Here is a 12,862-nt window from a genome sequence, read left to right on the forward strand (position 1 = left end):
AGGCGACAAACCATCTCTTTTTCTACTATGAAAATTTCTGAGACCTCTGTTAGACAACATTGCTTTGAGCCACTCAAGTAGAAGAGAGAATGTTTTGAAACTTGATAAGAAGCCCCTCAGAAGGAAAATTTTGAAACCTCAATGACATATCCAAGCCAATGCAGCACCGCTCTATAAATAAAGTACTGTCAATACTCGCAAAAACATTCAGTTCTTTTTATTTAGGATATACTTTACTTATTGACACATACGGCCATGCGCATACAAGGGGGCAAGTCCGCGATCCTAGCGGCTGAATGGTGAACTAGGAAGCAACCCGTTTCCACGAGTGCATTTCAAGGCCTTGTATTATAGCGTAGGCAACGGTAGAACTAGTACACATATAATACAGTATTGTGTCTGGGTGAAATAACGAGCCCAAATCAACTTCACGAACAGAACAGAATAGACGAGGGAGTTTTGGTGTGTATAACTGGTGGATTGTTGTGAATAAGTCGTTGGATTGTAACATTGAGTTGGATATTCTACTTAAGTGTTGTATTAATTATATGGTTTTGGTTCGTAGTTTTTACGATTATAGTATTAATCATGATTGAAGTTACGGCGAAACTTGTCAGGAGTCCGGTTTATTTGGCTGGCCAGACTGTGGAATGCATTATTACTTTCTCAAACCCGCCTGTTCCATTCCACATGCGATCTCAGAGCAACAGGTGGGTGAATTATAATCATTTTATTATCGCATGTTATTTAATGAGCTAATATTAACCCGTGTTATTGTCCAACAGTGAGTTTTATTATATGGCACTATTTCACGTACGGTAATTTTTTCATATCTTGATACATAGATTGACTGAAATTTCAATCTGCAATCTGGTAACTTCCACTTAGTATTAACCTTTAGCTACTCGCGTGTATGCATTGAAAAAATACTCTAATTACAATATAATTGCATCTTATTTTACTGCAAACACTGCACCACATTAAAAAGCATGTTTACAAGAAATCATTACACATAAAGTAACATTAAGCTCATGACAGTGTTCTTTTTCTCACATTACACGCACTTCTCACATATTTTCTTCATGTGGTCTCCAAAGACACGTTCCTTGCTTTTTTCACATCTAGTTTTTATTTTCCTGTCCTTTGACCTCGGGCAAATCACGCATGTCTTTCTTGAATTGTCTGGCTCCTCTACATCTTCCCTGTCACCATTATCTGTACATAGTATTTTCTTGAGATTTCTAGGCAAGCTAGGTATAGCAGCACACAACAACAGCCATGGTTTAATGAGTTTTTTCACCAGCTCATTGAAAAATACTCTCCTTGGCATGCTTTTCTTGTGGCTGGAATTGAATTTCCATACAATGAAAGCGTTGATACCAACCACATTGAAGAGATGATAGAAAACAACGAGTGTCCATCTGTTGGTTTGTCGTGCTACGTTTTAAGTTTGGCATAACTTGTCATTTGTGTCTACACCACCTTTCGTGCTGTTATAAAACAGAACTATTTCCGATTTCTTCTTCTCAGCCTCTTCTGTATCTGTCATGATGCATGCTGGAGATCACTATTACCGCTCTGTGATTGCTCAATATTTCACAGTCTGGATCAGGATCAGAAGCAACTGGGACATCATCATCTTCTTCTTCCTCTAAAAGCCACTGTTAATATCCTGTACTTGACGATTGTGCCTTCCAGCCATATTCATCTGAAAGCGAAATACAAATCGAAGTAACCCGAAAATATGAGAGAAATCAATAACACATCGCTCTATTTGCTGCACTGCATCTCATGTCAAAGAAGCTCCTAATTCTGTACGTTATATGCTTACTTCTTGTATACTAACAATTCCCAGACATCACAAGAGGTTCGGATGCTGGCCAAAATATGTGTATTACACGTTCACATCATCAAAACTAAATAAATAGTTAGTTATAAGCAATATGTGTCAGAATAGGAAAAGAGTTACCTTACTTTATTTTCATACATAATTACTCGCGTGGGGTCTTTCAGGCCTGGTCACTGCTCTCCACTGAGTACCTTACTTGGCAACAATGAGCCAACTACTGAACTGAGCTCCACTCCCCACTACATGAAGCTATTGCATGTATCAAGGTCACACGTAGTCACTTCGGGAAAATATAACAATTTAAAAAGGGAGTGGGGCCTCAAAGACCCCGCGCGAGTAATTAAAGGTTAAGTGACACCGTTTAACGTATAGTAGATTGCAGCGCATAGCCTCAAATTTATTTTTTAGAAAACCACTGGACAGTATATGTGAGAAAAATTGGTTTGTACTGTTTTCATATCTTTTGCATCATCAACTGCACCTTTGGACATTAGCTAAATGTAGTTGAATTCTATCCCTATGTTCTGGAGCGTAGTACTTTACTGGCAGGTTTGTATGTTTATGTATGTTTATATTTGCCAGGGACCCACCAATCCACCCTGTGAAGTATTCTTATGTATATAGAAATATTGGTGGCACTTCCATACCTGGTGGGAATATTTAGGAAAGAGAAGAGACATATAAAACTGATTTTCAGCAATACTGTACGTGAGTAGTAGGAAGAGATATCTTTCTTTTTTACTTCCCAGGGAGTCTGTCGTCCTGTCCATAGAAGAGTAAAAACTAAGACGTTCAACCCCGCGGTCCAGGGGCTTTTAATTGTAAATTATTAATATCCCTGGCCTGGAGACTGGGTGTTTGTGTCGTCCTTAACGTTGCTTTCCTCACATTCACCACTTTACAGTTCTGCCATTTACATAACACACGCAGGTTCCTCACATGTGGTGGAAGTAGGGGCAAAAGATCTTCATAGGTCGACGCCCCGAACAAATAGCATTAAAAAAAATCGTAAGACTGTGTCATTGGCCGGCCTAGTTTCATATTTTCTCCGATAGGGCTCACTATGGCCGGGCACTGGGCTGTCATATTTGGTAAAAATAAGAGAACTGCAAATTTGGAAATTGTCATGGTGTGTGGAGGATGTGAGTGCACTATCCACGATGTTACTACAGACCAGTGGTTTTGTCCAGACCTTTGGTCTCGTCTCATGATGCTAGAAGGCTGTGGGTGGCCTTGTGCAGTGTTCTTGGCATGACCATATCGTAAGCTATCTAAAGTAGTGGTTTTGACGAGATTATATCCTAAGCAATCCACACCAATATGCTAATAGGTTCGTTCCAACGCTCAGGTTGCTGACGTTTACCAACGGATTCATGCATCATCTCCTGCGCCTGCGCTGGTTTGGGATTGGTCTGGGGCTGGTCCCAAACTGGGTCGTGTTGGAACACTTCGTGGACAGCTATCTGATGTGTAAACAAGGCATTTCACATGTATATCCCAACATCTTGCGCTGTTCTGTTGTTTGTAGTTTTGTCGAGGGAAAGAATGGAAAGCATAAATTACTCAAAAATAATACCACTCTCTTGATTACCCAGTACAGCGAACTTATGGTTATATCAAACCTGTCTGAGTTATCTCGAACTCTGGTTGTTTGGTGACCAATGTACTGCAGAAAATTTAGAACCTGAAATCCAAAACAGAAGACTATTCCACCGGGTGAGTTGGCCATGCAGTTAGGGGAGCGACACTGTGAGCTTGCATCTGGGAGATGGTGGGTTTGAACCCCACTGTCGGCAGCCCGAAGGTGGTTTTCCATGGTTTCCCATTTTCACACGAGGCAAATGCTGGAGGTCTAATTTAATTAAGGCTACGACCGCTTCCTTCCCACTCCTTGCCCATTACTATCCCATTGTTGCCATAAGTACTCTCTCTGTAGGTGCAACGTAAAGAAAATTCTTAAAAAAAAGAGAAGATAGAGGATGATTGCAGATCGTTCTTATTTTTAATGACTAAGGGGAATAAATGCACAGTTTACATTACTAATACTGGTACTGAATTGCAATACAATAAATTACATCCGTCCCTAAAATCACGTGGAATCCAAGGAGTAAATTTTATTATTATTAGCAAAATAAATAGTAATGCTATTGTTTTTGAATACCACAAAGTACTTTTTTTTGGTTTTCAGAGACGCCGAGGTACTGAATTTTTGTCAGGCAGGACTTCTTTTACTTGACGGTTCTTTTTCCTTATTCTACCGGTTTTCCCACAACCTGTGGGGTCGCGGGTGCGAACTGTGTTGCACATGTGTATTTTGCCCTGCTTTTACGGCGGGTTGCCCTTTCTGACGCCAACCCTATATGGATGGATGTAATCACTACTACATATTTTTGTGGTGGTTGGTAGTGTGGTGTGTTGTATGAATATGAAGGGGAAAGTGTTGGGACAAACACAAATACCCAGTCCCCTGGCTAGAAGAATTAATCAAAGGCGATTAAAATCCCCGACCCGGCCGGGAATCGAACCTGGGACCCTCTGAACCGAAGGCCTCAACGCTATCCATTGCGCCAAGGAGTCGGATACTTCTTTAACTTGACAGTATCCTGGTAAATTTCAGAAATTTTTCTGTACTGTCCATAGTGCTTTTTATGTTTGTCACCTTTTTGGAACTGGTGTGAAATTTTTCATTTACACCGCGACAAACTCGGAAATGATAGAAAAAATTTTCATCGTCGTACTGCGGTACTGTTCCTCCTGGGAAGTATGTTTCGGTTATTAGGTTTCTGTTTTAATCTACCAGTATTGCAAGTTTTAAATTACTAATTAACTTGTATATAGCCGTGACCCTGTGTCTTCCTGATTTTCCTACCATTAGAAAAAGAAAAGAAAAAAAACTAGAAAAATCACTATTGAGTTTGGACAGTGAAATCAGAATGGCACGATTCAAACCATAGGAATTCCGGAAGAAACAATAAAACTGACATAAATAATTTTCATTTCTGTTCTTAGGCGGTGCTGAATGCATATCCAACTCATCTTCCCTAGATAAAGATTCAAGAAAATCATCATCGTTTTCCATTTTTATTACTCCGCAGTTCACAAATATCATAATAGATGTAACGGCAATGTAAATAATTTGTGAGAAGAACAAGAGTGGAAATGGATGTGGTCTATCCAGTGAGATTCCTCTCTCATGCATTTATTCTGTTGTGCATATCTCATACTACTGGTAAATGCCACAGGGCGTGGACGTGTTGTGACATTCTGTGAATGCATTTTGAGGTGTGTTGGAACGCACAGTGTGAGTACGTGGTTCAGTTTGGGATCGGTTTGGTGGTTGTTGAAACGCTGTCACTCAACTGCGCATGCGTTGGGTGGTCACTTATTCGTGTTGGAATGAACCTAATATACCCAGTACAGTGGTTAATTTTCTCCTCTTTATTCCCCAAGGTTGGCAGCGCTTGTTTGTTATTAGTGACGTTGCCCAAGCTGCATCATTTTGGATCACTAACCTATCTTTTGCCACCGAAAAATTAAAAATGAGACTGTGTTAATCTGTGAAATGCAACCATTTTCTGTGTTCCTATTGGTTGAAGGGCAGTTTACTATTGTCTCTGATAGAGTTCACCTCATATATGGTCCCCAGTTGCCACCTTTCTTGAAAATAATGAAACACTCTAAGTTGGAAAATGATATGTCATGCGTGTGCCAAATGTAGTTGCAGTATCCTTGACGTTAATTTATTAAGTACGCAGCAAGGGAAATTCACTGAAATTTTAGTTAGTCACGGGTTAATTAAGCAATCGAATTGTGGAATATGTTGCAGAGATTTGGAAGTTGAAGTGTGGGGATTTCAATTAATTTTTTCATGGGCCATGAAGGGTACATTTTTGGAGAGGAACCTTTCCCCAATAAATTTTGTACACATTTCATAGCCTTGTGGTTACTGGGAAACAGGCGTTGGTCAAATTTATTCTAGCTTGAGCACATTGTATACCTCCTCCCTCATAGTGGGTAAGTCAATATTCATTAATTGGAGTTTTGTCCACTGTTGAATATAGAATGTGCTGACCTCATGTGCTTGTCCCTAGCCTATGTTCTAACCCCTCTGGACCAAAGATCTTGTCACTAGTCAATACTGTGCAGGTTATACAAGAAACCTGGGGCTTATAACTGTAGGCCCTTTTTGCTTGTCCCCAGACCATTGGTCTTGTCACTAGCCAGTAATCTATTCAAACCAAACCATTGGGCTTGTCACGAGCTGCTCCTAAGTTGACAGCATTCTGGAGCATGTTATGCTGTCATGCAGGCTGGGCCATGATGGATTCTTGACCTCTCCTTTGCAACCTTGCCAGTAATTTTTATCTTCTGAAGAGTTTATCTTCCATGGCTATTTGTGCTCCAGAACTTTTGTTCATGCTTAGGGTGATGTTCCATTTGTGGAAAGGAAAGTCTTTTTTTATGAATACACACATATTTCATCTTTAACTTTATGTTTGTTTTGGTGGCAGTTTTTTCTTTGAAATGAAATGACTGTAATTACTTCTGTGCTTTAGATGTTTGTGCTAAAACTCCTGTCTGTTCAGTGTGGGTTTTATTGTGTCCTCTGTCGTAAATTTCAGGCTAGTTTGAAGGTTTTCTCTTCAACTTTACGTAACTCGGGAGAGAAGAGAAACACCATGGAAAAGAGAAAAAAGAAAAAAAACAAGTGTTTTTTAAAAGTGATTTGATAGTGTTTAACTTTTGCTCCAGATGAATGCCAGAAATGAAACTATCTCATAGGACACAGCTGATTCCTTCCTGATTGTAGTCCATATTAATGACAAATGCCCTCACCTTTATGGACACTACGGCATTGAATGCACGGGGCTGTTGACCATTCTAGTGAATATCACCCATTTGTTTAAGCCTTCATACGTATACCCTCATTGGGGACTGTTGTACTCTTCAATGTTTGGTCTAGAAACCTCTAACAAGGGAACTATCAATTAACTCATATCGAAACCTACCTTGAAATTTTGCTAAAATCAACTACGTCGTATAGGAAGCTCCGTTCCAAAAATTAACTGTGAGGTTCAACTGGAAATTTCCAAAGTCGAACCTTGAATGTGCTGTATGATAGCAGTTACTTAGCAGCAGCTCGACATTCCTAAACAGTTCCAGATACTCGAGCGAGTTGTGGGACGCGCGCTTGACTGCAGCGTGTGTTTATGTAATCTGTCAGTTATGAGGGCTGCCCAGTCGTAACTCTAACATCCCGTGGAGTTATACTATTATGTTTCTAGAGATTTTGGTTTTGCTTTCAGAACCTTCCAATTAAAACTTGCAGCTAAATGAAAATTTACGTTCTTAACACGAGGTGGTCAGCTCTTTCCTGGCACACCCACAGTGGAGGTCAGCTGCGTGTACTTTTTTTAACTGTGTACTACTGTGACTGTCTGGCTGAGGGTCAAGCTGCCATTACAAAACTTGTCACCTAAAGGGGTAACCAAAAGGTGTGGTCCTCCCTCTGAAGGCCAGGTGAAGCCTTTGTGTAGAAAATGAGAAATAAATTCACTGGAAAGGAGAAAATGTCAGCAGTTTAGATGGTGGAAGAGGACTTCATTCCCAATGGCAGATAAAACGGAAGATATTTCTCCTATCAGCAACTAATAGCGTATATACAACCTGTAACAATAAAGTTTGGTGAATAGTCCTGTACTATCAACATTAGATTAATAATGCACGACAGTGACCTTACTGCCCTTCAAAATAGTCCCCTCCCATAACTGCACTGCTGAGATCGGCGATACATGTCCTGGAAACTTTGCAAGAAGGTTTCCTTTGGGATGGTGTTCAAGAGCCTTGTCACGTTACGTTGGATGTCAGGAATATCGTCAGATCTCTTTCCTTTCAAAGCGAGTTTGATTCGTGGGAATAGGAAAAGGTCTGGAGGATTGAGATCTGGCGAATATGGGGGATGTTCAAGTTGCACCACCCCCCTTTTTGCCTTGAACAGTTTGACTATGTTGGCTGTGTTGGGCGAGCATTGTCACGAACAAAAAACCACGAAGCTTGTTGTGCATACTGGGGACGTGCCCTGTATAGAAATTTCATTAAACGGGTCAAAATTCCAGTGTACCATGCAGCATTCAACATCGTTCCCTCAGGTAGAAATTCCTTGTGGATAATGCCTTGACTATCGAAAAAGCTGATGAGCATCATTTTGATGTGTGACTTTTTGGCTCTGACCTTTTTCCGACGAGGGGATACCGGAGAACGCCATTCAGTGCTGTGCCGTTTCATTTCATGGTCATACCTGTGACACCAGGTTTCATCGTCGGTGACTATTACAGTTCAAGGACTTTGGTGTCGCATCCGCCATTACGACAAAATCCTCTAAACGTGCCTGCTTCTGATCATAAGTCAAGTGATGTGGCACAAGACGAGAACCCGTTTTCCTCTTCCCTAACTTCTGGGTAACGATTTGTCGCATAGATTCACAGTTAATCTGATGTTCATCCGCTATCATGCGCACAGTTAATCGCCGATCATTCATGATTAATGTCCTCACTTTGTCAATGTTTTCTTCACTGACGGCGGTCGCCACTCGTCCGCTATCTGGGTTCTCAGAAACACTTTCCCGGCCTCCTCAAAATCGGGCAAACCACTCGTACACACACTTCCAGGACAGTGCTTGATCTTCATAAACACGTACCAGCATCTCATGCGTTTCTTTTGGTGTCTTGCCAAGCTTAAAACAAAAGTGTAGATGATCTTTTGGTTGTTTATGTTCCTGTTCGCAGTCAAGCACTAACACACTATACACGCACTGTGTCAAAGAGATCGTACTCGGCACACACACGATGCTCAACTGAACAACGTTGGGAGCAGGTGGTCAAAACTTGCTGGTACGCAGGTGCAGCATTGCGTGTCGCCAGTGTTGCCGGATCGACCGTTCTGACTTCCTTCAGCTAACTTTATTGTCACAGGTTGTACCCTACTCTGTGGGGATATCAGGAGTGTGATGAAAATGGATGGAAACTTGTTGACTGGATGGATACAGAATACCTCAAACTTGTTTATGATGGTAAAGATAAGGCAAATTTTATCTCTGCATGATGGAATCATGGCTATATACCTGACCTGTGCTTCATTACACAGTCTCCAAACTTTCCCACTGCTGTACATTGCACAGTGCTAGCCAGGTTCCCTCACAGCCAGCACCAGCCAGTAATTCTCCAGACAGGTCTGTTCATACCCATTACGGTGGCTATGTCCAAAAGTTTTTAGCAGAGTGTGAGAAAAAAAATTTATTTGCGAAGCAACAATTGCAACTTTTCAAAATTCTCTCCATTAGCACGTATACATTTTTCCATTCTCTGAAACCACTTAGAAAACGTTTCAGTCCAAGCTTCTTTCGGGATGTCACTTAGTGCACTCTCGTACACTGCAATGGCCTCTTCATCTGATGAAAACCGCTGCCCATGTAGTTTTTCCTTGGTCTTAGGGAACAGAAAGAAGACACATGGGGCCAGGTCAAGTGAATAGGGGGGATGAGGTAACACTCGCGCTTTTTCCCTTTCCAAAAATTACATTGTTCTGGCAGCACTGTGTGCAGATGCATTGTCGTGATGCAGCAGAAGGTGCCCACTCATGGACTTTGGGTGCTGTGACCTCGAAGTGGCGAGGACTTTGGGAAGACTGTCATTCACATACCATTCAGCATTGACTGTACGACGTGTGTCCAGGGTCACAAAGGTGAGATGCCCCATTATCGTAAAAAGGAAAAGTTGCCACATCTTCTTTCCGGAGCTCCGACTTCTTCGAATGTTTGTGGGTGGTTCCTCGTCTGGAAAGCACTGCACAGAAGACTGTCTCTTTGTTTCAGGGTCATAATGGTAGACCCATGTTTCATCACCTGTGACGATATTGTAGGTGTCTTCGGACTGCCCTCCATTGCATATTTCTAGCATGAAATGACACCAGTCCACTCTCTCCTCCTTTTGGCTTCCTGTCAGGGAATGTAGCACCGAACAGGCACATCCCTTGGTAAGGCCTAAATAATCGTGAACGAAGGTCTGCGCTGCTGTTGACCCAATATTTAAGGTCCCTTCAATGTCACAAAATGTAAGATGTGGGTCTGCTTAGATCATTTCCCTCGCAGCATCAATGTTTTCTTGAGTCACAGCTGTTGCTGGCCGACCGGGATGAGGTTCATATTCAATTGACTACCGACCCCTTGAAAACTCGCGAAACCAATTTCCAACTGTGGCTCTAGAAGGCGCAGCCTTACCAAAAGCGTGCAGCAAAGAAAAATGGCATTCTTCGGCACTTAATTCCTTTTTATAATAAAAAAAATCATTGCTCGAAAATCGCGGCGCGACAGATCCACCTTGCACCGTGTCTGACTCAGCACTGCCTGTGCTTTCTTCCCTCGCTGTGGAGGAACTACCGCTAGGAGGGGTTGCGCGCTCATGTTCCAAGGTAAAAAAACATTGCTCTTTCAAATGGAAATAATCCCATTGTCCTCAGAATTACGGTTTAAGCACGGCTAAAAACTTTCTGCATAACCTTCGTATCCTCTCCTACCCGAGACCACAATGGAACTTCAACAAAGCAAATTGGACAGAATTTTCAAAGGAGACTGACTCCAATATAAGATGGATAAAATCCACTTTCAACAACTACAGCTGATTTATTAGTATACTAAAATGTGCAGCAAAATGATGCGTACCAAGAGGTTACTGCAAAGAGTATATCTCTGGCTGGAATTAAAACAGCGAAAAGCTTCTCAAGGATTATGAAGACAATGATGATCCTGCAACTGCCTTTGTCCTTCTACAATCACTAAATGGAAACAGACGAAATAAATGGCAAGAAACCGTTGAGTCCGTGGACCATACCCACTCCAGAAGAAAGGCCAAGTCTAATCCGGAAGTTGGATACAGCAAAAAATACCATCAGGCAAAAATGTAACATAAACTTAGATGATATGGCCAAACACCTGATCACTACCTCCAAATCAAGAAAGGAAAAACGTATCATAAGAGAAGTCAGACATCAATTGAATAAAAGGAAAAGGTCAGCTCCACAATCATCTGAGTTCTCTGCCCCATTTAAACTGAAAGAGGCTATAGAAGCTATGAAGTGCATGAAACCTGGAAAGGCAGCAGGTGTTGATGGCATTTACCCTGAATTTCTGTTACACTGTTGTCCAGCTACTGTTAGATGGTTGAACACCTTCTTTTCCAACATTGTAGAAACAGGTCATCTGCCTCCACTATTCAAGAAAACCAAGATCATTGCTATACTAAAACCAAACAAAGACCCTTCAAAAGTTGAAAACTCCTTAGTGTCACATTCAAACTACTACAGAGACTGATCCACAATACAATCTCTTCAGCCATCAACAAAGTTGTCCCTATAGAACAAGCTGGATTTAGACCAGGAAGAGGATGTGAGGAACAGGTGCTAGCAGTAGCAACTCATATCGAAAATGTCTTTGAGAAGAAGTTGATAAGCATGGGTGTCTTCTTAGATCTAACTGCCGCTTATGATACCGTTTGGCATGAAAAACTGGTGCTCAAATTCATTAGTGTCATCCCTTGTCGAAAACTAACCACTCTAATAGGCAATATGCTGAGCAATAGATATTTTCAAGTATTTTCAGAAAAATCTACAAGTAGGTTGCACAGAATAAATAATTGGCTCCCGCAGGGCTCTGTGCTGGCTCCACTACTTTTTAATTTGTACACATACGATCTTCCAAATACCAAGTCCAAGAAATTTATTTATGCTGATATTGCCTTGATAGCCCAGGATTAAAGTTTTCCCGAAGCTGATGCTTCATTAACATCAGATCTGAAGATATTGCATGAATACTTTGAACATAATTCTCTTCGACCGAATCCTCAAAAGACATTTGTATCAACTTTCCATCTGCGGAACAAACATTCAAATTACAATCCTACAGTCAGTTTCAGAGATGAGGTTCTCCAATACTGCAGTAACCCAAATACCTAGGGATGACTCTGGACAGATCACTGACATACAAAATGCATCTCAAGAACGTAGCAGCTAAAATTAAAACCCACAACAGCATATTACAGAAGTTAACAGGGACCACCTTAGGTGCCAATGCATCAGTCCTTAGATACACAGCTCTGGCTCTTTCGTACTCAGTTGCAGAATACTGCTGTTCTACATGGTTAAACAGTGCTCACACTAAAATCATTGACAAACAGCTCAATCAAGCAGTGCGCCTCATCACAGGATGTATTAGATCTACTAACACACACTGGCTATCTGTTCTAAGTAACATTCCACCCCCGTTTCATGAAACATCTACTTAGGGTATGACCCTAGTACGCACAACGAGGTTCACGGTTTTTTCTCCATGACAATGCTCACCCACACACAGCCAATAATCGTCAAACAGTTCATGGCAAAAAAGGGGGTGGTGCAACTTGAACAACCCCATACTCACCAGATCTCAATCCTCCAGACTTCTTCCTATTCCCACAACTCAAACTCGCTTTGAAAGGAAAGAGATTTGAGGATATTCCTGACATCCAATGAAACGTGACGAGGCTTTTGAACACCATCCCAAAGGAAGCCTTCTTGCAAAGTTTCCAGGACATGTATTGCGGATCTCAGCAATGCATAGTTATGGGAGAGGACTACTTTGAAGGACGGCAAGGTCACTGTCATGCATTGTTCATCTATGTTGATAGTACATCCGAACTTTGTCACATGTTGTAGTTGTAAATGCAAATACATGGAGATCACAGTTTACTCAGATCCTCAATACTACTGATAACTTGTATAGGACTTCCAACTACCTTCCTAATCATGATCTTTCCACTTCTACCAATGCAGAGGTATTTATAGTCTTTTTCACGTAGCAGCTGCTTCACCTTTAAATAAAACTCTTCTAGTTGGGGCAACTGACTGTTATAGATTTGGTTGGGAGTTGACGTGCCGACCTGGGTTGTGGATAAGTTTTGCTTGACCTTGTACCTGGCGCGTAAT

General features: G+C 41.4%; 1 protein-coding gene across 1 annotated transcript in view; it reads left to right on the forward strand.

The window, feature by feature from the left end:
* The first annotated feature begins 489 nt into the window (after positions 1-489).
* Positions 490-12,862, forward strand: part of LOC136863927 (RAB6A-GEF complex partner protein 2-like) — a 170,510-nt gene continuing 158,137 nt past the window's right edge. Inside the window, exon 1 of the mRNA XM_068226487.1 lies at positions 490-710. Within this exon, the coding sequence (XP_068082588.1) occupies positions 589-710 (122 nt within the window). The 5' untranslated portion in view covers positions 490-588. The remainder of the gene's footprint in view (positions 711-12,862) is intronic.

This window comes from Anabrus simplex, chromosome 2, assembly GCF_040414725.1.
Source record: "Anabrus simplex isolate iqAnaSimp1 chromosome 2, ASM4041472v1, whole genome shotgun sequence".
In the NCBI taxonomy this organism is placed as follows: Eukaryota; Metazoa; Arthropoda; class Insecta; order Orthoptera; family Tettigoniidae; genus Anabrus; species Anabrus simplex.